Here is a 27,779-nt window from a genome sequence, read left to right on the forward strand (position 1 = left end):
GATTAGGCTTGGAACCATGGTTGCATTTGTGTACCTAAAACTTACAGTATAGAACTTGTGCCATTGTGGTTGGACAAATGCGAGTTATGGGAGGACAGTTGTCGTGGTTTAAGCCCAGCCGGCAGCCCAGAACCACGCAGCTGCTCGCTCACTCCCCACCATTGCCTGGGAGACGTCCCCCCTTCCTCTCCTTCACTCCCAAAGGGATGGGGAGGAGAATCAAAAGAATGTAACTCCCACAGGCTGAGATAAGAACAGTCCAGTAACTAAGGTATAACACAAATCACTGCTAGTACTACCAATAATAATAATGATAAAGGAAATAACAAGGGGAGAGAATACAACTGCTCACCACCCGCCAACAGATACCCAGCCCGACCCAAGCAGTGATCTGACCCTTCTGGGTAACTGCCCCCAGTTTATATACTGGGCATGACATGCTGTGGTATGGAATACCTCTTTGGCTAGTTTGGGTCAGGTGTCCTGTCTCTGCTTCCTCCCAGCTTCCCCTCCTCCCTGGCAGAGCGTGAGACTCAGAAAGTCCTTGGTCAGACTAAACATTACTGAACAGTAACAAAAACTTTCTGTGTTATCAGTGTTGTTCTCAGGCTGAAAGTCAAAACCACAGCACTGCACCAGCTACTAAGAAGGAGAAAAATGACTGCTACTGCTGAACCCAGGATAACAGTTAATACCTGGTCTAGTGTCAAGCCTGCTAGGTACAAATCGGTCTGTCAGTATTTGCTTGAAAATCAAAAAAAATCATCAGCAATTTACATTAGGTAATGTTTTATGGCATGTGAAATGACTTTTTTTTTGAGTCCATGTTTTTTAGTATCTGATAATATCAGTTTAGTTCCAAGTCTTGTTTTCTTGGAGGCAGGCTAGGAAATGCTTATCAGATGTAGTCTCCTGATTCTAACTGCGTCTGTATTGAATTGCTTATATCAGATTATCCTTGAGGATACTGCTTGTACATTCCAAGTATTTTGTGTTAGCTCATGAAGATTATCCTAGTAAAGGGATAATGAGTTGCAGGTCAGAAGAGCAGTCTCAGCATAGCAGATGAGGTGAAACATTCCTCTGGATGTGAAATGAGAAATTAAAAGGATCTTGGGAAAGATAATGGTGGTTTAGATCTGTTGGCTTGGCTTTGGCTTTTGCTGTAAGGATACATATAAGGATGCAGCTTCTAAAGACATGATTAACACTTAGTTTATCCCTTTTATTAAACTCATTATCCTCTATCTCTGATTTTGCTTTTGCTGACTTTCATTTTCCCTGCCAGCACAGCTCTTCCCAGCGGAGAGCTTTTCCTGTCCAATGTGTTAGTGCTCTTTGGTATGTCAGGATTAATCTTGGTGAACACCGGTTAGTACTGTACACGGTACAGTACAAGGACTGTAATATGTACTTCAACCAGCGTGCAAAATTCCCCACGTGTTTTGAGTTGAAAGCTACAGCTTATTTTCTTCTTGCTGGTTTTGATGAATTGTGACTTCTGCTTACCTTCTATAGCTATAGTACATACAAGCCCCAGACAAGCCAAAATCCACATCACAAAATGAAAAACCAAACCCAAATCATAACAACCAAAACCCAGTCCTATTCTTGAATGGATCTTTGAGTCTGCCTAGAACCAAATAACTTGCTTGCAGATAAGAGATATCGAGAATACAGAATGAAAGTTTTGAAAAAGAAAGCAATGGCCAAGCATTTTCTGGGTGTATTAGTGAAATTGCCTGAACCGTTTGTCATTTTGAGACTTACTGGTTTTCACTTGTAGCAAAATGAAATTATTAATATTTAGTAGGATACCTGCTCCTTTTAGGAGACCTTTGGCTTTATTTCTGTTGGGGAAAAGTGTAGAAGAATGTTGATCTTTGAAAATGGCATCTTCTCAAGGGAAAAATACACCCATCTGGGGGCAAATGGGAGCAACTTGCGCTTCTCTCTAGAGTTTCTTGGGAAATGTGTCATTTTGCATTTTGTGACATCTGGGGGGGGGAAATGCCTATGCCTGACAAAAAGTCATTAATTGAGATACAGTTCGTGCAAAAACTTTTGTGAGTTTTAGCTGCAAATTATATATTTTAAAAAACTCAGTCTTCAATTAAAACAGCCTGTTAAAAAAACTTACTGTGTTGCAAGTTCTTAAAAGTCTGTTTCTCTACTCTAAAAGCATGCCCTTCTAAGACAGATTGTATTGCTTAGTGAAACATCCCTAGCATGGTTTACATGAACAGCTTAGACCTCTGCTGAGCATGAAGTGGTATTAACCTGTGTCATTACCTGGAGACTGGTCATGGCTGCAGTGCTGCAGGGCAGGATAGTTGCAGTGGTAGCTGCCAGGCAGCAGGACCAGGCTTAGATTTTCTTTGACAGCAGGTCTTTAGAGTTCTGTTAGCATGCAGTCTCAGTGTTTTACTCTAGCCTCAATTCAACTTCATGCTAAGAATTTGGGCTCTTGACTAAGGCTTTGTGATAGGCCAGGACCATATCTGAACAATCATCTTGCCAAGGGAAGCTTAGCTCAGTTGTACTGTAATTGTCTGCTTTAAACATATTGTCACAGAGAAAAACAACTGTGAAGGAGATTGTAGTCCCAGTAGGGAAAATTATTGCTTAAGCTTCAGTGTGGAATGAATAAAGGAAGATGTTACATAAAATGTAACTGAAAGGATTTAATTATAAGTAGACCTCTTTATTGTTTTTAGCAGACCTTAATACAGGAAATATTAAAGGAACCTAAATTAGTATTGTTATTCACAAGTGTATCTCACCACTCCTTTTGCCTTGCTGTGATGAGAATACGTTTTTCTTTGACAAGAAAAAGTACTGAAGGAACTTAGTTACTAATAAAAGTGATTTTCACAAATAACATAACCTGCTAATTTTTCTGTCTGATAATATATAACAGTGATTTGCTGTTTTATTTGCTGTTCTCTTTTTATTTCTTAACTTTGCTAGGGAAACTTGCACATTTTTGTATTACTTCCAGTGTTTTGAGAGAGCTGTTGAATTTACATATTAATTGATTCTGCAAGTAGAAAGTTATTTCAAGAACATCCGAATTAGAGAGAGACAAAACAGTCAGGTATTACAACAGAGAGCTGAACTTTTTTCTTGTGCTTGGGACAGGCACTGCAAAAATCCAACATAATTTCAAATATGGGAACTATATTCCATTCATAAATTTGTGTATTGCTTTTGGTCACCAATCACCCAACTGTCAGCATGAGGGTTTTTCTCTGTGAATTTGCAACCGGTAGCATCCTACATCTTTGTGTATGTGAAACACAGGGAAGTTCTGCCTCCCAGCCCAGGCTGTCTGTGATTAACTGTCCTGCCAATAAGAACCAGGATCAGAGAGGGGCTTGTGATATTTGTAAGTATTACACCAGTCGCTTTAAATTAGAATGAGTGGCTAAGCTAGTATGGAAAACAATCTATGCAGAGTTAGTGGCATTGTATTATTACTTTCTCTAGTAAAGTTGGTGGTTTTGTTTGGTGCATAGATGATTGTAATGTATGAAGCAAAAGTGCTTGCTAAGTAGGACCTACTATGTTAGTCATAATGCAGAAATTCATGTGCATTTAGATATCTTATGTTTTGGCAAAATGAGCTTACTAACAAGTGTTTGATGTCAAGAACCTTGTATTAAGACTGATGCTGAATTAATAATTGAGATATGAATACATAGTGGATCATGAATTGATAACGTGGAAATCCTGATGTTCTGATTTTTATCAGGAGGAGTCGGTGAAGAGTCTAATTACAAGTCTGGGAAATCAGTTTTTCTGATGGGATTAAGTGCAACAGAAATGCCTGAGAAGAAAAAACCAGAACAACCCTAAACCATTAAATTGAAGCTGATTTATTACTCTTAATAATAGTGATAATAACAGTAATAGTGATGATGATGATGATGATGATAATAAAAAATGCTTTTTATTGTTGAAACTATTGTATTTGAAATGAAACTTTCATTCAATTTTATAGTATAATCTGATAGTAGTAGCTAAAAATCTTGCTGAATGCATATATTGAGCTTCCTTTAGTCTTGCTCTCTGTTTCTGTTGGTTTCCCTGTCACATTCTCTTGATGAAATAATGTTACTGCTATTTAGATATTTGCTATTTGGGAACCTTTGTCCTTTTGGAGCTCTTCCCCCTTATGCCACAGGTTTACATTTCACTTCTGTGTAAGAAAAATTCAAGAGCTCAATATCATCTTTAACTTTGATTTGAGCTTTATCATTTCTTGCTTCTCTTGGCAGGGTACCAACTTAAACATAATTTGCTTTACATAACCATTTAGAAATGGGTATGCTTTTCATCCTTGTCATTCATCGAGCCTTGTTCACTCCCATAAATACCTTGCACCATTTGATGTTTTCTTGATGCTTTAACTCAAAAATGGAGAGCAAAAACATAGCTTCACTTCGTGTTCAAAGAGGCCACACTTCAGACCGTACTAATTACACAACTTGAGCGTAACTGGGGTTATTTTTGTTCCTTTGACCCTTCACAGATTTGCCTGGGATGGGTGGACTCCAGTCCTATTAAAACTCCAAGTAAGAGTGCAGAATATGACTAATGAATTATTGACGAAGTTTAATGCAGTTTGTGCATTCTGCATTATTCCCAGTTCAAATACTGTGATTAGTTTGCAACTGTTGAGTGCTGTGTTTAATTGTGAATTAACTGAGAACAAAAGTTGAGAGGTGTTTTATTAGAATCAGTTGCCGTGGGATCTCTTTTGATAAGAAAATTGGACAGAGAGTTGCATATTTTTCCTGTTGAATTCAGTATCAACACCTACATTTCAAGGCATAAGTCAAAATTATTCTAACAGTGTCTGTTCTTAATGGTCAGTTCAAAGTAATGCATTAGCAATGACATGCAGTACTTAAAGAGCATGGTAAAATAAAAAAGACATGTAAGTGTTGATATATGCGTAAGAAATAGTGTGGGGTTGGTTTTTTTTTTTTCAGTTTAGAATGCAGTTATCTCCTGGCTTTGTTTTCCAGGTAGCTGAAATGCATGGGGAGCTGATTGAATTCAATGAGAGGCTGCACCGGGCTCTGATGGCTAAAGAAGCTCTTGTGTCCCAGATGAGACAAGAACTAATTGATTTGAGAGGGCCGGTAAGTGTTTGCCTATTACAGTGTAGAACATCACTTTGGAATGAGCTCAAATCCTTTACTTGTGATGAAACAAAACATATAGAACTAACAGGTAATGACATATCTGTCAAGAACACCTTACTTGGTATTTTGATAGTGTTCAACTCTCCTCAGCAGAGTTGAATGTAAAGTAGATGTATTCAGACAATAAAATTGTTTTCTAGCAACTGTTGCTTCACTTGGGCTTTTTCTGTTGAAAGACTGTTCAAATTCACAAATGAACAGGGAGGAAACAGGAGTTATCAAGAACATTCCTAATAGTTGTCCATCTTCTAAGGGAGACATATTTTGACAGTTTCTGTTTTCTGATTACATGCTATTACTCTTTACTTTTTGTTTGTACTGGAAGCATTCATGCCTGTTTTATCATAACATTTCTCTAAAGTAGTTGATAGTTCTGTGTGCATTAGTGAAGCAGGATTTCACCTACAATTTTCAGCCTTTTAGATGGAAACAATCACATCATTGTGTTAAGTGATGACAGGTGATAAATGGCATATGTATTATGGCTGTATTTTCTCACTCGGATACTTTGGACTTTATGTCCCTGTTCAGCAGATCTTGTTTGTAATCATGTCTCTCCATATCATAACCCAATAGGTAGATATTGATACCATATTTTAATGAGTCAGATACTGAGAGAAAACTAATTCCAAGAACTTTTAAGACATGGAGGTGTTACCATATTTTTAAGGACTAGCTAAATGCTTGTGGTTATTATTTGCTGATGTCCAAAATGAAATAGAATTTAATATAGTCCTAATGACTGTTGCATTACCCTAAGAAGGATATGTTTGAATTCTGTATAAGTAAACAAAACTCTTTGTGGATAGTCTGACCATTACTTATAGAATCATAGAATAGTTAGGGTTGGAAAGGACCTTAAGATCATCCAGTTCCAACCCCCCTGCCATGGGCAGGGACACCTCCCACTAAACCATGTCACCCAAGGCTCTGTCCAGCCTGGCCTTGAACACCACCAGGGATGGAGCATTCACAGCTTCCCTGGGCAACCCATTCCAGTGCCTCACCACCCTTACAGTAAAGAATTTCTGTAGATTTGAATTAGAATTTTCAAACTTGAAGTGTGTAACCACCAGAAACTGTGGGATATGAATATTTGATCCTCCTTTGGGTTGTTTGAAAATATCAGCCAAGGACTTAATATTTATTATTAAAATAGCATATAATTTAGTTTGTTATAGAAAGAGCTTCCATGATTCTTCACTGTCTTCTCTTTTCCTTTTAATGCTGATAATCAATTTTAATGGTTATAATGTACAACTGAATTGTCACAATGATCTTTCCAAATTTCTAGTTATTGGGTTTCAGAACTTCTGCAACAAACAAAGGAATATTAAAACAAAAAGTATGTGCTTTCAAGGGTATGAGGAAGTACATTGATGTGATGGCTCAATCACTGTGTTTTGCATTACAATGAAGAGCACTTCAATGACCATCTCAAAATCAGTAACCAGTCTGTTTCCGCATACTGGACCTCTTTAACGTCATCCTTTTTCTTATTTCCAAAATCCACACTCTGGTTTTGAGAGGTTTATGCAGAACTTTCACTGAACTTAATTAAAATAACAGCATATATCTGGTGGTAGTATTTGCCACTTCAGATACACGCAAAGAGAGTGCGCAGGTTGCAGGCAAGACCGAAGAATGTGTGTTCTTTAGCACAAGAGTCCTGGGAAGCCAGGCTGTGTGCTGGGTTGTGAGCAGACAACAGCTGATGTTGGTAATTGTGAGGCAGGTCCTTTCCACCTCACTCCTCCAGAAAAGGATAGTGGAGGTGTTCAGCATTCTGTATCTATGCCCTGGAGCAGACTTGGCTCTGCGCAGTTATTTTTCTTTGCCTGGCAGGAATGACTTAGTTTTTGGTGCTCTTGCGAAGGCAAAATTCAGTTCTGTCTTGTGTATTGGGAGGTCTTGAGCTGGCCTGTCAAGACATCTGGGGAGCAGATTTTCTTTAGTTCCCTTAGAAATCTTATATTACTTTGCAATGAATAAATATGTAATTTGTACATTATATGTATATATTACTGCTTTACAATAAGCAGTAATATATATTTAGGTTTCTTAGGCAGAAAATAACCTGAAACCCAGTAATATGCCTGTAACGTACATTATAGAGATACATTGAACAAATATTTAATTTAGAACTTGTCTCTAGAAGTTCACCATTTTATCCTTTTAATTTTTTTTTTCATCGAAACGCACTATTCTCTGTTACACTTTACATTTTATGGTATTTAAAGGAGAGAAGCTATCCTTTTTGTGTAATTAGCTTTAACGTAAGGTAAAAGGTTATTGTTGTTTCAGTTCTGTTTTTTCAGTTTTGTTTTCTCACAACTGCTACTTTTGACTGCAGGTGTTAGTCCATCATTGCCATCTTTACTAACTTTTGTAGCTATAGAATGTTTAAGAACACAGCTAAAGTAAAAATGATTGCATGTCTTTTTCTGAATGGAATTTGGTTGTAAACCAAAGTGATCACTAGGTTTTAGGCACTTCATCTCTTCCCATAAATTATTTACTCACAATGTACTTTGTTTTAGCATACTTCGCTTCTGAAGGCATCTAATAAGGATGCTTTTTTTCTGTGTTTTCTGTACCTTTCAAAATTACATGCTTTTACAAACCCCAATTTGTTTCTTTCCGAAATTATAGCAGATTCTAATATGAGGAATTCACAGAGGTGATGTATTTATAATCCTGTTTCGCAACTGTTTATTTCTTTTATTGTTTCTCAGTAACAATTTTTATTGGCATTTAAAACAATTGAATGCTGAATTGTAATTTCCGTATAATATTATGTTTTCTTAATAGAAAGCATAAGAACCAGTGTGTTGGAATTATTTTTGTTTTCTAAATACAGGTCCCTGGAGATTTGAGTCAAACGTCTGAAGATCAGAGTCTGTCAGATTTTGAGATGTAAGTTTCATAATGCACGCATTTTTCTCTTTGTACTGTTTTTATGAGAAAGAAGAACAAGCAGAGGCAATAATTTCCTTGTATTATTTCCAGTAACTGAATTCTCAGCTGTGGTGTTCTGCCGTTAAAAAGTACGGAGAGCTGCACAGTCCATGCCCTAGTATAGTTTTTAATGATGTTGAATATAAGTTTAGATTTATGAAGATGCCCTTGGAGGGCTTTTTCAGTGAACCAGGTCTTGGTATTCCAGCAAAGCACCCAGAAGTTCCTGGTTTCTGTTGTTGCTTTGGGTTTGATAGATGCTGTTCATAATGTGGTGGACTCTTATTTCTACAGAAGAACTCCAGACGAATGAATTGAGCTTTCTGTGGATGAAGGGGTGAAAATGCAGCTCATGTCTTTGAATCACAGAAATTTGGAGGTGAAGAGTAGATGGAAATGGCTTTTCTATAACTGTGTAACTCTAACAAACTCAAGTTTTTTGCTGAGCTTTGTGGACCAAATGGAATTATTTCATTTGTCTTTATCAGCTATGTTACAGCTATGATACAGCAAGTGTAAAAGGTTCAGGCAGAACTACAATTTTCCTCATCTTCATGGGAATCATTTGAAGTGTTAAGTTGCTTTGTTGATCACTGATCATTATCTGAATCACTGGAGGTGGTTGCTTTCCAATTCGTATACATAAATATGATTCCCTATTACAATTTTTTTTCCTCTTCTCCTCAGATCAAACCGTGCTCTTATTAACGTTTGGATTCCCTCAGTCTTTCTGCGTGGCAAAGCTGCTAATGCATTCCATGTGTATCAGGTAAGTGACACATCTTAATGCAGATTCTGTGTAAAAGTTTCTGACTGAAATGGCACATTTTAATAATTTAAAGATCTCACTGTAATTTCATTAGAGATCAGGTAATGAACAGCAGCAGTAACTTCATATATATATTCATTCATAGGATTTTGTTGATTATCCAAATAGTGTGTTCTGAGAGTTGGCTTTTGATAGTTTAATACTTTCAAAGCATGCTAACAAGATGACTGCATTGGCTGAGGAGTACAACAGTATTAATCAGTAATGCCTTCTTCAGTGCGTGGGTACATACTGGGGATTCTTCATCAGGAACTGGAGTGCTAGAACAAGGGGTAATGGATTAAACTTAACCAGGTGAAGTTCATGTTCTTTACTGTGATGGCCCTGGAACAGGTTGCCCAAAGAAGTAGTAAATGCTCCATCCCTGGCAGTGTTCAAGGCCAGGTTGGACAGAGCCCTGGTCTAGTGTGAGGTGTCCCTGCTCATGCCAGAGGGGTTGGAACTGGATGATCTTAAAGTCCTTTCCAGCCCAAACCATTCTGTGGTTCTCTATCCATGACTGGAAATCTTGCTTGATAGACAAGATGGATGTGGCTTACTATAATAGCTCCCTCAGAAGCATTTTGAGTGGTTCAGCAAGCCTTCATTATGTGTCACTGGACATGTTCATAGTGTGTTCTGCTTCAGCTAAGCCTGCATTTAGGGCTTTGCACTCTAACCTACCTTATAGTTGAAGCATTTAAATCTTACGTTGTTCCTTGATTCCTGGTTCTCAGTTTCAGAACAATTATCCCCTGCTTGGATAGAATGGAAAAGCAAATTTTAAACTCTCTTTAATGTGCTGACTCAGGCTATTGGAATTTCTTTATTTGTGGATTATTAGCAGTTGCAAAATTTTCCCACATGTTTCAGCCACGTGTAATTACCTCTGAACAGGATTTCTAAAGCTTTTTAACAGTCATCTCACTCTGAATGATGATTTGTGTCCATATTTCTCTGGAATCGGTGTTGCTGCCTGTGTGGATGAGCAGCAAAGGGTAATGTTAAGGGGCATCTATCATGTACTATGTAAAAAGCTTTGAGTTCTAAAAGTTCAGTGTTGCCTCAAGCATTTTTACATCTAGACTGTTAATCAAGCAGAAGCTGAGATGGGATGTACCCCAGAATTTTCTTCTTTGTGTTTTTTGGGGTTTGAGTGTGTTGGTTTTTCTTGTTTGTGGTGTTTTTTTTTGGGGGGGGGGGTGTGTTTTGTTTTTTTGTTTTTCCCTGACGTTGCATAGGAGTTTTGAGTTTCTGGCAGATAACTACAAAATAAAACAATTGCAGAAAAATATTTGGTATCTGAACTATGAGGTCTTTTGTTTCCAACAATATAACACTTGAATTTCTGCATTCTCTTGATTATTACTTTAAGCTATATCAGCAGGTACAGATTAAAATGAAGTCACCCAATGAATATGCCTTTAAAGTACATTTCTGACTGCTTAGACTTGGCACACTTGTTAAAGATGGTGAGAAATGACATGTAACAGTCCTGTCTGTACAGCATTAATTGTGTGTCTTTTTAATATTACTGATACGTGCTGTTGTGTGAAAGGTAAGAGGGGGGAAGATGACCCAAGAGTTGATGTGTCTTTTCCTGATACATATTTCTTGAAATGCCAAAGGTTATGTGGATGAAATGAACACAATTCCAGGTTTCTTTCTTATTTATATGAAAAGTTGACATAACTTATAAATACCAAATTGTGGGCATGAATTGTTGCAGTGAGCTTCTTGTTAGAAAGGAAAGCACTCTAAAGTTTTTCCTGTGCAAGTTTTGACTAAGAAGTAAACTTAAACTCAGGCATTTTCAAGTGTGTTCATCAATAATGGTCTGTTGCTCACACTGTTTTTTCTCCTCATTTCATTGGTTAGTGAGAAGTAGAAATAAAACAATTGTTTCAGCCGCTTGTGGATACTCAGAGTTTAACTATAGGCACCTCTTTACCACGAGATGCCGTGAGAAATGAAGGCATGGGAGGAAAACTTTCTCTGTATGTTATTAAAGGCTTTTAAGTTCAGTAGTAATATTATTACTGCGTAGGAAGGCCATTTTGTTTAAAAACCAACCAACCACAACAAAAAAAACAAACCCACAACCCCCCAAAACAATATAAAAAAAAAATTGCTGCCAGTTTCCAAGTACTGAGTGGTTAAATGGCCAAAAAAAAAATTAGGAAAAGCGCATAGCATATATCCATTTGAAAAAGGGTCATGGAGAGTTTGCATGTATTGTAAATAGTTGCATTTTTTTACCAACAATTTGGATTTTATTATTTGCTTTTTAGCTGTATTCCCTTTGGTTGAATGGGAAGAAAGAATCCTTTGTTATTCTTAAGCTTGCTTTTGTATTTTGGGTTTTGTTAGTGTCATTACTACTAAGACATGAACCAGAAACAATTTATTTACCAGGTTTCTATATAATGTGCCGAATCGATATATTTTTTTAAGTAATAAAGTGGTTTTCATTAAGGCATATTAGAATTGGAGTAAAAGCTTTCATTATTTGAAAAAAAAAATTTGATTTTGCTTGTAATCTGATAGCAAACTTGATATCAAACTTAGGAACTAAGAGTTCAATACTTTTCATGCAGTTTGGCTGCACATGACTATACAAACGTCGTCATGAGAGCCTGGAAAGTATGCAGAATTCATATATACTGGAGATGTTCTGCACACTCGTTTTGCACAGGAGAAATACTGAGATAAACTAAGCTTCCCAATTTATAACAGGTTCAGGGCTTTATCCAAAATCTGCTGAAGTGAATAGAGGGCTAGATGTTACTATTAGTTTGCTTTGGTTAAGGGCCCAGCTACAACGACTTGAACAAAATCTAGGTTTTTTCATTGTGCTTTTGCACCTTATTTCTATTTATCATTGGCATGGCATGTTAGAAAATACATTGTGCTGGTGCAGAGTGGGTTTTAGTAGATTTGATACATTAATCATTAGGAGTGGAAAACAACTTCTAAAGGCTAAGCCTCTTGAGAAGAGGACAAAAGAAAGCAAAATATCATTGCAAGATTTTAAAAGACTGAAAATTCTACGTTTACAGAAACACCACTTGGAGAATTTAAGTGGGTTGTCTACAATATATACTCGTAATTTTGGGCATCCGTAGTGGGTAGAATTGTGTTTATTGGTAAATGCATTTGAAAAAGTTACAAATTGTTCTGAGTGTGCTCTGTTGATTATCTGTTCATACCAGCCATTTATGGGACATATGTTATGTGGAAAGTTGGAAGTGTCTCTCTAGAATAGACCAGTAATGTCTGTGGTAAGACTAGTTTGTCTTTCATTACAGAACAGCACAGAATATTACAGAATTTCTCTCCTTAACAGTTGTCTGTTTGCTCTTTTCATGTTAAAAAACAGGCAAGCAAGAATTACCTGTAGAAGTGACCAAAAACTTCTATAGTTCTTATTAAACCTTGATCTTGGTACCTGCTGAGATCTTTCCTTATGGAAGATTACATTAAAGGCGTTCTTGCCAGTGTTTGTTCTCAGTAACAAGCGTATGACTGGGACAAGTATCTGTCTAGCAAATAACTTTATTTTCTACCACTGTGCATGTGAAAAAAAGTTTTCCTGAGTAGACATAAACTCACAATAGACATAGTACTTTGATGAAATACTTGAAGCAATTGCCATATCTCTGATCAAGTATGTAGTCATGTGCTTGCTGAATACATATTTTGCATTTCATAGCTATCAGGAAAGCACTAATTTATAAAACTTCACAGTAGCCTCAATAACAGAACTGTGCATTTATCTTGTTAAATCTCTGCCAAAACATGTGCTCCTGATTACAGGGAACTAGATGCAATGTTGAAATTGTGGAAGAGGATATTTACCAGGCTACCAGTGCGTAATGAACTGACAAGGACTGGAAGTGTCAATTAGGGTAAATGACTGAGCTCATTTCTGAGAGTCCTCTTATTTGTAATAAACATTATTTTTGCTGCTTTATAATTTTTTTTTCCCTAATGGCAGAAAATCAAAATGCACGTTAAGGGGCCTACAAGAGATCTGGATCCTGTATGAACAGGACAAAGGGAATGGCTTTAACCAGACAGAGGGGAGACTGAGATGAGCTCTTAGGCAGAAGTTCTTTCCTGTGAGGGTGCTGAGGCTCTGACACAGGGTGCCTAGAGAAGCTGTGGCTGCCCCATCCCTGGCAGTGTTCAAGGCCAGGTTGGATGGGGCTTGGAGCAACCTGGTCTGGTGGAAGGTGTCCCTGCCTGTGGCAGCGGGCTGGAACTGCATGAACTTTAAGGTCCCTTCCAAATCATTCTGTGATCTATGATTTAGGGTTTTGTTGTCATTGCATTGTGCATAGTCCTTTGAGGTGAGGGAAAAAGCTCTCTACTGAGAAGAGAGCTGTAAGTGCTGGGTAGTTCAATTTTGTGATTCCTGAGGTTTTCCAGGTTTGTAGGATTCCCATGTGCAAAGACTGGACACCAAACACTATATAAATGGGATACTGCCGAGATAGGAGATGGAACGTGTTGCCTGGATGGAGAGGTGGTAGGCAGTGCGTTGTCAGGGCATCCCCCCGAATCAGGATGCGCATCTGGCCTTCTCACCTGTCTGTCCCTGCAGAGGTCCTTATATCCCCCCTCAGGCTGGAGTGGGAAATTATCAGTTGCAACATCAGCGCACACGTGGCCAATGTGTGAACAGATGCTTACCGGCGTGGGACTCCCTTTCACTAACAGTGGTGTTAACTCCCTTATTTTCAAGGTTATGTTCCCACAACCCATGCTGAACAGTACTTTTCCATTTTTGTATGTTTCGCCACAGACCATTATCTATTGTCACTGACACACTAGGGTATCATGTGGGACTTCACCTCGTAAGTAGAAAGATGAGAAGACAAGATGGGCTACTAAGCCATGTTGTGGAAGATTATGTCCCATTTGATTTCCAGTGATACAGGGTAAAGGAGGCTATGGAGGCTTCAGAGAGGTGGAAATCTAGTATTTTGCTGCATGAATGAAAAATCTTGGTAAAATAAAGGATTTGCGTATGATTCTGGAATATAGGGAATTTTCTCAGGAGGGATGATTTTAAATACAGGACTCAGTTACTAGCACTTGAAGATCATAAAATTTATAAACTGAAAAACAGAGGAAGGTTTGCATGTAAAGAAGGTGATTGTGATGGGAATAGCAATTTCAATGAACCGAGTTGACTTAAGCTACTGTAAAAGGAACAACTAAAGCAAAAATTCACTATTGTAATATTTAACTATAAAAGAGAATGAGGAAAAAAATGAGGAAGCTGGTTAAAAAAAAACCTTTAAAGGGACAGCATGGGTAGTTTTCAGGTACAGTGGAGAATGCTTAAAACCTTGAATGTTGCCCAGAGGTATTGCGTAACCTATTTAAGAGAGGAAAACCAAGAGAAGGATGGCTAAGCAGAATAAGGAAATTTATTAGGAGTAAATAAGAAAAAGTAGAGGAACATGCACGTTCTGGAGGAAAACAAAGTAGAAATACAGTGTTACAGGGCTCTTGCAACTTTCCAAAGGTATAAGATGTAATGGTCTCTTTTTTTCTTACATATCAGGAAGAGTCCGCTTGCTAAAGTCAGTGGAACAAATACTCAAGCTGAAGAAGGAGGTCTCAGAATGTAAGATAGTAGTAGAAAAATGCATATTGTAAAATCTCTGTTCACCATGGAGTTATGGGGTATTCCCATTCTGAATTATTCCTTGTGGAGAATTAGCAGATTAGCTGTTTTAAATGAAATACCAGTAGAAGATCTTATCAAACAAATGAAGAATAAATCTCCACATGCAATTCCCCAGGGTGAAATGGCTCAAGACTGATAAATAGCTTCTGGCTGTGGGCACCAGACGATTTTGAAGTACCTAATCTGACACAATTTTTAAAAGGGTTTAGGAAGGTATAAACACAACTTGTTACAAATCATTAGGAAAGGGATAGAAATTTGTTATGCCGTGTATAATCTCTGCTTTTTCTGTGTGCAGTTTTAGTACTCTCAAAAGAAATGTATCAGAACTAGAAGCGTGCGGGTGAAAAATGAAGCTTTTTCATTTGAGGGGCATATTAGAAATTCTCAGCATGCAAGACAGACAACTGAGAAGGGAATAAGATAGCAATTGTTCAAATCGTGCAGGACATGGAGAGATTTTCAACTGTTTCAAAATACAAATTGTAGCATCCATTGAAACCACCAGCTTGCAGTTCCAGAACAAGCTTGTGACAGTGGTTTTCTCCACAATATGTAACAGGGGGGCAAGATATTGCCACGGAGCTTTCGAATACTGAAAGTTTACATGGGTTTAGGAAATAATTGAGCTAATTCAAATTGAAGAAAAATCAATGCAAACACAAAGAGGTGACTTCTTTCACAGAAAACCCCTGGATAGCAGTGGTTTGGAAGGTAGGCAACATTTCCGCATAAATGTCTTTATACCTTTTGTTCATATTTAAGTATACTGAATAAAATACATTTCATAATTCACCAAAGCATTTTGTGAACTGTTGAAATTGGTATGCCTTGCAGTAAGAGGAGAGTGGGAGAAACTTGGAGGTCATGGTAGAGGATTAATTAAACATGAGTTGCCCTTGTAATGCTATGCTAATAATGACTAATTTAGTCCTAAAATGGCAATAATAGTCTGATTAGGAAATCTCTTTCCTTCCATTACTGTTTATCCTCTATGCATGGCAAACTCATTCTAACGTTTTCAGAAGCAAATCCTCTTTATACTTGCTCAGCTTTGTTTTGCTTCAGGTTTATATCTTGACTACTGTCTTGCCGTTCATTAGTCCTGACAGATTACTGGTAGAATTCATTTTGCACCTGAGTAGAAAGCTTAATTAGATGGCCAGCTGATGTCCTTATTCTGAATCAACAAATCATAAAGATTATTTAGACGTTTCTGGATGGAATTATCTGAGCTGTGACAGGAGCTAGATGAGCTTAGACTAGATTGTCATAACAGTATCTTCTGGCAAGAACATTAGAAGAATTACTGTTACCCACCCTGAGTCCAAAAGAGGCTCCAGAGATTTATTCGCCTTACAAAGTTTGTTATAGCTAGTAGCAAGGGGAAAACTGATCAGTTATAAGCATTGAAGGACCTAGCCACATATGAAGAAACTAATATATTTTGTATTAAGTAACAGTTAAGAAAACCTGTTCCATTAAACAGTTAAATATTAGGTGGCTTTGTAAAATCAGGATCACGCTGGCAAAGTCAAGAGTAGACTCTTACAAACACCCTGTTTTCTTTGCTATATTGGCAGGTATAAAGACAGAATTCAGATCAGAATTAAAAGAAAAACAAACCAAATTGCATTTACATTTCACCTCTAGATGGTGATAGTTAGTTGAAGTTTCGTTAGTGCCTGTGGACCAAGTTGATTATTGCAATAATATTATCATATTTCTTTACTGTGGAGTATCTTGTTATTTTCTGCATACATATGGACTCCCCTTTCCTGTGAAGTGCACAGCAAATGCTATTAGTCATGCCTTTTGTTGCTATAATTACCAATGCCTGACATTTAAGATAATGAAACCTAGATTTTGGGATTCTTAAAGTGATATCAATATTTAAATGGCTACTTGCAAACCTGCCTTGCTTGCAGAGCAGTAAGCATTTTAGGTGATAACCAGTGAGATTAAAGATAAACACGCTACTCAAACAAGATTTCCTATTTGCATATGAATAGACATCTCTCCCCCCCGATTATAACCAATAAACATTTCCTTACAACTTTTTTGTTCCTTTGATTGTCTTCAGTCGTACTGTTTAACACTGATATCTTTTGTCATAATATTTTTTTTTCATATTACTTCAAACAGTGTTTTTCTTCTCCATTTCCTGTGTGAAGGAAGAGCAGTATGCTTTCATCTGAAGGGGCTGTTACAGAATCATGGACTTGTTCAAGTTGGAAAAGACTTTTGAGATTGTCAAGTCCAACTGTTAACCTAGCACTGCCAAGTCCACCACTAAACTAAGGGCCACATCCACGTCTTTTAAATATCGCCAAGGCTGGTGACTCCACCACTGCCCTGGGCAGCCGGTTCCAGTGCTTGACAACCCTTTTGGTGAAGAGATTTTTCAGGATATCCAACCTAACCCCCTCCCTGTGCAGCCGGAGTCCATTTCCTCTTGTTCTGTCATTTGTTACCTGGGAGAAGAGACTGACCCCACCTTGCTACAACATCCTTTCAGGTAGCTGTAGAGAGCAATAAGGTCTCCTCTGAGCCTTCTCTTCTCCAGATTGAACCCCCCCAGTTCCCTCAGCTGTTCCTCATCACACTTGTGCTCCAGACCCTTCACCAGCTCCATTGCCTTTCTCTGGACCCACTCCAGCCCCTCAGTGTCTCTCTTGTAGTATCTGAATGCTCCTGCTTAAACAGAGAGAAGGGTTTTCACAGAAATGCAGCACAAAAGAAATGAAGGAGAACAGTATCTGATACTTAAGAGGTTTTGAGGGGGAGAGTGGCTAGCACATTCTTTGGGTGGGATCTGAAACACTGCAAACAGTCATTGCCAGATGTGACTGTTGACTTTTCTATCTGTATACCCAGTCAGCATAGTCTTAATGTTTCATCCAAGGCAGAATTCTTAACAATGCAAGATAGTTAAAATACTTGTAAAAAAGTATGCAACAAACTGAAAAAATTAACTCCAAAGTTGATTTTAATTTACCTGTTGTATGAAGACTTGGATTGCTTCAGCATCTGCAGCACTAAGCAGGCAGAAAGGAGAAAGAAATTATTGTCCAGTAGCATTCTATCTTGGAGCAGCTCAGGGCAAGTAGAGAAGAAAATGTCGTAGAATGGTTGGGAGAATTTAAGGAACGATATGGCTGATGGGATTCTGAAGGAGAGTGGTTTGAGGATGCAGAAACCAAAACCCTTTGTTTCCTTAATAGGACCTAAGGATGTGTCAGAGAAGCCTAAGAGTATGTAAAGGAGAAAAATTTTTAGATAGATGGGATGGAAGAAGTATACAAAGATGAGATAAGGAGACTTTTATACGTAATTATTTTTTTCTAAAGGAATCCATAATACAACTTAATATAGTGATGGGCTTATAGAAATGCTGATCTGGATGAAAGAAATACTAAGGAAATGAAAGTATTGTTTAATTTTTCAACTTAGTTTATAGCTACTACAGAAAGAAGAAAATAGTTTATATCCAATAAATATTTATAATAAATGATAATTATCTTATTTACAAAGTGATTTGTGAGGTATCCTTCTTTCCCTGGCTAGAGTACCTCCTTTCCCCAGCCGGAGTACCTCCTTTCCCCTGTATTTGGAGAAGCAGCCAGCAGTTCTGTCATTTTACCTGTATTCTCTTCTGCAGAAACATCTTTCACTGCAGTGGTTGTCATACATTGCAGTGACTGTATCACTTCAAAGTGCATGTTTATGAAATGTTCTTAATGATTTTTGGGGTATTACAAATAATATTTCACTGTTTAAAAGGGATTAATAAGTTAATGAGTGAAATAATCTGTGCTGATCTGATTTGTATGTTAAAAAAAACAGGAAATACTGATTTCATCCAGTGAAAGTGTAGGCATGCTGCTTTTGTTAGTATCCAGTCACTTTAGTGCTCTTTGGTGAATGGAAGCAGAACTGTGACTACAGAAACACAATGAACAAAATTCAGCATGGAAGTCATTTGAATGGATAGGCCTAAAATGCATGACATGTACTACTACTGCTTAGTAGATCAGTATTTTAGGGTTCATGCTTTGATGTGCATTCTCTCATATATTTGACACTGTATTGTTCATTTTTATGAACTAAATCTCAAAGTTGGAGATATAACAAAATATGTACAGTATTTGTAGTCTTTGTGCAAGTAGATAAAATGATCTTGCTAAGATAAAAGCTTGTTCACTTTAATTCCTGTTATGTCCCTGTACATAGAAAAGCACACAAAAAGCTGCTCGTATCACAGCTGAAAAGTTTTATTGTTCTGTTTGTTTTTCATTAAGCGGAAATTGGAATCATAGAATCATAGAATCGTTAGGGTTGGAAAGGACCTTAAGATCATCAAGTTCCAACCCCCCTGCTGTGGGCAGGGACACCTCACGCTAAATCATATCACCCAAGGCCTTGTCCAACCTGGCCTTGAACACTGCCAGGGATGGAGCATTCACAGCCTCCCTGGGCAACCCATTCCAGTGCCTCACCACCCTAACAGGAAAGAATTTCCTCCTTATATCCAATCTAAACTTCCCCTGTTTAAGTTTTAACCCGTTACCCCTTGTCCTATCATTACAGTCTCTAATGAAGAGTCCCTCCCCAGCATCCCTATAGGCCCCCTTCAGATACTGGAAGGCTGCTATGAGGTCTCCACGCAGCCTTCTCTTCTCCAGGCTGAACAGCTCCAACTTCCTCAGCCTGTCTTCATACCACCTTCCTCGTGGCCGTTCTCTGGACGTGTTCCAAAAGTTCCATGTCCTTTTTGTATTGAGGACACCAGAACTGCACACAATACTCCAAGTGAGGTCTCACAAGAGCAGAGTAGAGGGGCAGGATCACCTCCTTCGACCTGCTGGTCACGCTCTTTTTAATGCAGCCCAGGATACGGTTGGCTTTCTGGGCTGCAAGCGCACACTGAAGCCGGCTCATGTTCATTTTCTCATCGACCAGCACCCCATAATCCTTCTCCGCAGGGCTGCTCTGAATCTCTTCTCTGCCCAACCTGTAGCTGTGCCTGGGATTGCTCCGATCCAGGTGTAGGACCTTGCACTTGTCATGGTCAAACTTCATGAGGTGTTGGCATCAGCCCACCTCACAAGCGTGTCAAGGTCCCTCTGGATGGCATTCCTTCCCTCCAGCGTATCAACCGAACCACACAGCTTCGTGTCATCGGCAAACTTGCTGAGGGCACAATTCAATCCCACTGTCCATGTCAGCGACGAAGATGTTAAACAAGAATAAAACTAGCAAAAAATTAAAGCATCTTTACTAGTTCATGTCTGCTTTCCTTTTTACTCGATTAGTGTAAAGGTAAAACTATGGACCAGTGGTACTCCATACTTATTTAAAGTGTTGTTTAAAAGCAAATGTAAAGAAAACCTTGCACAGTCAAGCTTAGCTAACATTTAGAAACTGATGGTGCCAATGTGCAGGTTATGGTTTTGTATTCATGCTGATTCCTCTACCAAACCAGTTGCTAATTTTTCTTTCTACTCTCAAATGCTTGGGCCTTGATTTGAAAGGCATATGTAACAAACAAGAGGATCTCTAGGAAATCATTTTATTAGTGAGGGAAAGGAAATTAGGAATACAATAATACAGTAGAAATACAGTAATGCAGAAATAATAGGGTGTCCCATTTCCCCCCCCAGTAATTCTTAGTTAGGGATCAGATACGACAGTAGCTTCCTTAGTGTAGATCAGTCTCTTTTTCATTCCCTGTGCTGCTCATCATATTTATTTTTTTTCCCATGCTTGTAAGAAAAACTGACCTTGTCCAGCACAGGAGTGATTTTTATAAACTTTCTCGGTGTTTGCTACATCATTTGAAGTGTTCTGCTGCTCAAATGTTCAGACTTCTCTTGCATCTTGTGCCACTGAGTTTTAGATGTGGTTTAGGAGAGTTTCACTGCTCACCTTTCACTAGCATTGTTCTCTCCCCTTCTGACATTTTTCTTGCTTCTGCAATGGAACATAGACTCACAGGGACTTCAGCAGGTTTGTATTTGTGGAGCTCCCATCCACAGAGTTCTCTGGCTAGAACTGATTTTTCGTTACATATTTATTTCATCTTACCAGGAAATGTGAGATGTGTTTGAAGGGAAGATTCTGGAGTTAGGCTTGGGTTAGGGAAATTTCCTTCCTGATGCTTAGTCTGTTATTTCTGTAACCACAAATGACATAGCAACAGAAAGATTCTCCAATACCCCATTCAGTATCTCTTTCTACTTACAGTGCTTGAGAGAGAGACAAACAACAAATCCTAAACATACCATTCTATATTTCTCATCCAAACAAAAAAAGTACTTCAGACTTCAACAGACCTGAAAAATAGTAACTGAACCTGTGAAGGTTCCTAAAACTGGAGCAAGTTGGAATTTTGGCATTTTGTCCTTTCTTTTTCTCAGGCTTTTATACATAGGTAGCCTTGAACTCTGTCAATAGTTACTAATCTGTTACCAGGGTTTGTTAATGGCATTTTTGACTCAGAGCTGCTTAAAGGAACTTGGCTCGAAAACCAGTACCATGGGAGTAAGGTTTATTCATCTTCAGTATAGAGTCATTGAACTAGTGCTTTCAAACCAGTTCTCAGAAACCAGCATTTAAGTAATATTAAATTAGCAGGTAGCTGGCTAAAAACCCAAAATATTAAATTACCACTGGTTTGGCTACTTCTCTTCAAAGCTTTAACTTCAAATATGTTTGTGATGAGAAAATAACAGACTAATTCATTATATCTACTTATTACCTGAAATTTTTCTTTCAGCTGCTGTAAATCATAGCTACAGAAAGGTTACTGATCAGTCTTTACATGGAGACCCAACTGGAAAGTGCTTCTAAACTGCAGGCAAAAGCTGCTTAATTAATTTGTTGTTATACAAGAGAATCTTAAAGTAAAATCTTTTGTCTCCAATCAAATAAACATTCTAGTGATTTTGATTCAGCCTGTAAATTTTCATTACCTTGGAGATTACTCAGGAGTGGACGATTTCAGGAGAACATGGGCATTTGAAAGGAAGTGGAGGGATTTGTATCTGATTTCTAAAAATTGATCAGAGAATGAACCTTAGAGTAGTCCTTTGAACTTTCTATAATGTGATCTTAGAATGCTGTTCTGTAATTTTAAGTCATATGTTAAGGTATTTTCAGTAGTAAAAAGTAGTGTTGCTCTATAATACAGCATGGTAATTTGGAACAAACATCCACAAAATTGTGTTTGTCAGTTACAAGTGTCATTGATTTACTCTTGAAAGGCTGTGAATGAAATTGTGAATACATTGAAGATAATGGGAATAGTACTAATGACTTAGAAGACAGTTTCAAAATATGCATCTCACATTGCTTGATTTGGTATAATTTCAAAATCCTGTCTACAAAGAGAATTGTTCCCTGTTATTCCTGTGCTTAGTTGTATGATTTGTATTTGATTTAAATGGTGATAACTATATGCCTTATATGACTAAACTAGAATAAATTTATCCAAGTGGTTTTATATTTAGGATTTACTTTGTTCAACTGCCCAACTGAATTTGCATTAAGTGTCTTGAAAAACCTTTGCTTGTGAATAGCATTCCCTGTTGAGATAATAAAGCTTTAAATGTGTACTACATCATGAACATTAATGTGCCTTTCATAATCTGTTATATGACTGTCAATAAATTCAATATGGCAGGGAGCTCCAAATGTTGCATTTTGTCTAAAAAAAATCAAAACCTATGTACATAGAAGGACAGGAAGAAATTCTTCTACAGTTTCAACTAAGAAATTAGTCTCTGTTTTTTGCACTCTTAAAAATTCCAGTTACAGTGTACTGCATTCTTTAATTGGGTAACTGTGGGTTACAGCTTAACAGGTAATATTGAACTGCATGATTCACCAAATCACACTGGCAAAGCTAACTGCTGTTAAACCAGGATTTCCAAGTTAAACCAGGGATTCCATATTAAATAAGTTGGTTAAAAATAAGTTTTTTGTCATCCCTCTGCCTCCTGTAGAGAAGCTGAAACATAAACCTTGGGAATGTACAGCGTTTCATACAATATGCTGCTTAAAGCGATGTTAGAGCTGAATGAATAAAGTATTTAATACAGTTTTTACTACATTTAATGAGTGTCCTGGGTTCAGCAGTAGCAGTCATTTTTTTCCTTCTTAGTAGCCGGTGCAGTGCTGTGGTTTTGACTTTTGGCCTGGGAGCAGCACTGATAACACCGATGTTTTTAGTTACTGCTCAGTAATGTTTAGTCTGACCAAGGACTTTCTGAGTCTCATGCTTTGCCAGGGAGGAGGGGAGGCCGGGAGGAAGCAGAGACAGGACACCTGACCCAAACTACCCAAAGAGGTATTCCATATCACAGCACGTCATGCCCAGGATGTAGAACTGGGGGCAGTTACCCAGAAGGGTTAGATCACTGCTTGAGTCAGGCTGGGTATCAATTGGCAGGTGGTGAGCGGTTGTATTCTCTTCCCTTGTTATTTCCCTTATCATTATTCTTATTGGTGGTAGCAGTACTGGTTTGTGTTATACCTTAGTTACTGATCTTATCTCAACCTGTGGGAATTACATTCTTTCAATTCTCCTCCCCATTCTTCTGGGAGCTGGGGGGAGGAAAGGTGGGGAGTGAGTGAGCAGCTGTGTGGTTCTGAGTTACTGGCTGGGCTTATACCACAACAGTGAGTTTTATTGAAATCATGCCAAATACGTGTATTTCATATTTTCCTTCATTTTCCTTCAGAGGTGTACTGAACTGTTAAAACAGATGGGCCTGTAGGTGTTTAATTATCTTCTTCCTGGCTTTCTTTTCAAAATGAAAGAGAAATCTGTATACTTCTTGCAGACTTGTTATATGGGTCCATCTGAATTCCTGTTACCAAAACTAGTTGAAGTTTTTTCTACATCTGCATTTGTAATTCACACAGTACTCTGCATCTCTTGTACTCTTAGGTGTGCTAAGTTTGGAATTACAGTATTTATTTTTGTCCTTATCAGAAAACATGAGGAAGTACAATAGTAACAAAAAGCTACACTTTTTATTCAATAGAATTCAATATTACAAATATATGAATGTTTTCTGCAGTGAAATACTATATTTTGGCAGGAGTTGCATGGTATATTTTCTGTTGCAAGATAGAAACCTCGTAAAAATTGGAGAAACTAGGTTTCTGTAGAGATAAGAGAACTTCTTAAAGACCAAACAAAAGGAAGGCTGCAGAAGCTGCTTTTGTGGGAGAAGACGTTTACTTAATGTCACTGAATCTCTGAAATGCCATAAGCCCTTAGTAACATTTTGCCTTTTCTAAGGACTTGGTAAATCTAGAGGAGAGAGATTGTGTTAATATTTCAGTCATCAGGAGAAACTGCCTTTCAGTGCTGGAATCTGCAACACCAAAATCCAAATTTCATCTTTTCCTAGTATTCGCAAAATTCCAGGTGCTGCAGCTAAGGAAAAGGTCACTCTGGATCTTGTGTTGTGGTGCCTGGTTTAGAGTTTCTGACTTGTGCTATTTCAGCATTCTTTTTAACTGTGGGTTCATTTCTGTAGAGGAAAAGTTATCTTCTAGTAGTGAAGGGAATCTCAGATTTCTGTCATTATATTCCACCTCCACATGAAATTTTCCTAGAGAATGTGAACATTTAGCATGTAAGTCATAATATGCTCATGAAATAATTAATTGGCAAACAAAACCAGAATCACAAAAACTACAGCTGTGGTTAATTCCTCTTAATGTCCTATACAAGCAAAAAGAATGAACTGTGTTTATTTTCCAAACAATAAAATTTCCATTTTAGTTTTCAGTGATTTTTTTTTTTTTTTGTTTAAGAAAGTAAAATAAGTTTTATACTTTTGATAAAATTATGTTTTGCAATTCTGATGCTACAAAGCTGATTTACAAAGATGAAAAACTCTGAGTGCATAGAAATAAATTTTATAATGGTATTAAATTATTATTTCCTTTGATCACTGGCTAGTAGAATATGCTGGAAACCATGGTAACAAAAAGTGCTGCAACGTATGCCCCAGGATCATGTTAAAATGAGCAAGCTATGTTTGTCTTGATTAATATCATAAAAAGAGACAAAAAGAGAATGAGAGGGGGAGAGAATAAGATTGACCTGTACAACAGAAACAGCTAATGTACAGTCAGAGATATAGCTATGGATAATTGATCCTGGAACTTCTAGTACAATTGTGTTATGAAGCTTTAAAGAGTAGAGGAGATACATTAGTTCAGTGGTTTGTCTTCAATGATTTTCTTCCCTGTGTGTGTTTTTCAGGTTTATATTAGGATAAAGGACGATGAATGGAACGTTTATCGGAGATATGCGGAGTTCAGGAGCTTGCATCATAAATTGCAGAATAAATACCAGCAAGTGAGGACTTTCAACTTTCCACCAAAAAAGGCCATTGGAAACAAGGTACTTAACTCACAGTATCAGTAAGAGTTGTGGAGAAAAAAAAATTTTATCCACACACACAAAGATACCAGGTTGGACGGAGCTTGGAGCAACCTGGTCTAGTGGAAGGTGTCCCTGCCCTTGGCAGGGGGTTGGAACTGGATGAGCTTTAAGGCACTTTCCAAGCCAGACCAGTCTGGGATTCTATGACTGTTACAAATACTTTTATCAGAAATATTTTTTACACCTGGAAGACAATACCTGATGTTTCCATACAGACTTGGCCTCATCAGCTGCAGATTCGCTGATAATGTAGTTAATACGTTGATTTTTCCACTCACTGCAAAGGAGACTGTTTTTATTAAACAAAATGGAGATGGCATACACAGTAGAGGAATGCACAAAACTCCCCAAACTATACTGAACATCTTATATGTGAAACCTAATCTCTTCTCAGTGTGTGCCAGCAATTAACACTGGTCAGTAATTCATTAAATATTTCTGTAAAATTTAAGGAATTTAGACCAACACACCTTAGATTTCCTGTACTGCTCACCAAATGTTTTAAGTTCTTTAAACTAGCTTTTTAAAGGCATTTGGATGTTTAATTACCATAATCTGTCTCTTTGTGTCTTTGTTCTCCCACTATAAAATGGGAGTGTCTGCTTTTTCTGTTCATATAGGGGTTTTGCAACAAATACAGTAAATATTGTAGTATGGATGTAGTAAATATGTAGTATCATATAGCTTAATCCTTAATCATCAAAACTTTAAAATGTGTAAGAGCTTGAATACACATTGTAGTCTGCATCACAAATCCAGGAGGGATTGAGAAGTAATCGGTAGTTTTGCTTTACAGTGTAGCAGTGATATGAAAAAATTATTTAACAGTCGCATGTAAAATATTTGAGATTTACAGCATGCCTATGGCTAAAAATATCTGTACTAAACCACAGGGTGCTTAAATCAGCATTCCTAATGTTAATCAAGTGTTTTAGCTTTTATATGGGACTTTCTTGTTTCTTTTTCTCTTTTTTTCTGTAGTTGGTGCCTAAGAAGCACCAACCATAGCGATCAGCATAGTCACCAAAAGAAGGCTGACGTAATGACTAAAATAGATTAATGACATTTTATTTGGCCTAAGAGCACAGTAATCCATGTATTGCTAAAATGCCAGAATCATGCTAATTATATCTGATGCAACTTTGTGTATGATAGAAGAATCACCAGTGCTGACTCATGTAAACTAATCTAAAATCTCAAAAACAAATAGAAAAAAAGCAATACTAATAAATTCCTTAAGGCATTCAGGTGTCAGTGAATGTGGAGATTGTCAGTATTTATAGGTAGTAACTCTGATGTTATTTCACATGCTCTTTCCAAGTATTCTGTAAACATGAGTAGGTAAGGTTGGTGCATTTGATACAAAATTAGTAGTAATGCACATAATCTGCATTAGATGGTGATGATATAAATGTATTTATATCATCATTTACATATAATAAACATATATATGTGTGAGTATATATGTAGGTCATGATTTGCCTAGAAATGTTGGACCAGATGATCCTTGAGGTCACATCCTACCTGGGATTCTATGATTCTATATGGAATTTATCAGTACGACCTATAGGTCTGTTTGCATGGCATAAAGTCCATAGCTGATGTTCATTGCCTATATCCTAGTAAATGAAAGTACTTATGAGAGCTTTCTTGCCTTTTTTCCCCAGTGCATTTTTCATTTCATTTTTAATGCATAGTTTTGTAATAGAAACAATGTATTGTGGTTTTTTTTTAATTTTGCTACATAACTAATTCTCCTTTTTTGAAGTGATGGAATATTAGCCACTTCAATATATTGCAAAAACCTTCTTTTAAGCTTTCTTTGATAGTCTTTCATCCTTAATTACTTCAAATACAATTGGTGCATACAAAATTTTTAGTTGAGCAACTCATTAAAACATTTGCAATGCTTATTCTTTCAGTGCTTTAGCTTTGGGCCAAAATTCTACCTTAATCATGCATAAAACCACAATTGCTTTCTGCCATATCAGATCTCAGAAAAAGTATCTTTTCTTTACAGTAAGAAATGGGTGACATCCATCACACTCCTAAAAGGCTCCTATGATCAGCCATAAGACAGTGGTTTAACTTGAATTATGATTAGTGGTTACACTTCTGGCTACCTGCTGTAAATAGCTTTTAAGTTGTAAAGTGGGGCTTTCACGTTTGCAAGAGCTTACTTCAGTTTGTCACTCACGAATTTATTTCCACAGCATATTACCTAGGCACATTTTTGTCCTTTCAGTGGTGCTGTTTTCTGTACTGTGTCATACCTGTACATGTTGCATTTAAGAGCATTGAGTGGTTTTGTGTAGTATAGTGGATCATGCTTCAGGAACGATTACCCTATAGATCCAGCAGGAATAGAATCACAGGCTAGTTTGGGTTGGAAGGGACCTTAAAACTCATCCAGTCTCCACCCACTGCCATGGGCAGAGACACCTTTCACTAGACCAGGTTGTAGCTCTTTTGAACACATTACACTGAGTGACTGACTCCCTCCTTTCCATGGCAGAGTAAGTTGAAGTAACTGGAAGGCTTAAAAATTTGTTGTAAAATTAATTAAGTCATATGGGAATGTCTGTCTTGGAATTATGTAGGATGATGGATGTGTGTGTGATGTTACACTTG

The 27,779-nt window shown here is 37.5% G+C and overlaps 1 protein-coding gene across 7 annotated transcripts in view; it reads left to right on the forward strand.

The window, feature by feature from the left end:
• Nucleotides 1-27,779, forward strand: part of SNX29 (sorting nexin 29) — a 120,865-nt gene that overhangs the window by 44,972 nt on the left and 48,114 nt on the right. For 3 of the 7 annotated variants that reach the window (XR_009746909.1, XM_061473281.1, XM_061473282.1), the window contains exons 16-19: nt 5,034-5,150; nt 8,074-8,129; nt 8,859-8,940; nt 24,966-25,106. Coding sequence is in view for 6 of the 7 variants with exons in the window: in XM_061473281.1 (XP_061329265.1) it covers nt 5,034-5,150; nt 8,074-8,129; nt 8,859-8,940; nt 24,966-25,106 (396 nt within the window). In the remaining variant the exon portion in view is untranslated. Of the gene's footprint in view, nt 1-5,033; nt 5,153-6,507; nt 7,260-8,073; nt 8,130-8,858; nt 8,941-16,854; nt 17,865-24,965; nt 25,107-27,779 lie in introns of those variants that run through there. The other 4 variants (XM_061473283.1, XM_061473285.1, XM_061473286.1 and 1 more) reach the window with 4 other exon arrangements.

The sequence above is a fragment of the Pezoporus flaviventris genome, unplaced genomic scaffold (assembly GCF_033815535.1).
Source record: "Pezoporus flaviventris isolate CSIRO_AGI_PZ_B2104156 unplaced genomic scaffold, CSIRO_AGI_Pfla_v1 ptg000078l, whole genome shotgun sequence".
NCBI classification, from domain to species: Eukaryota; Metazoa; Chordata; class Aves; order Psittaciformes; family Psittacidae; genus Pezoporus; species Pezoporus flaviventris.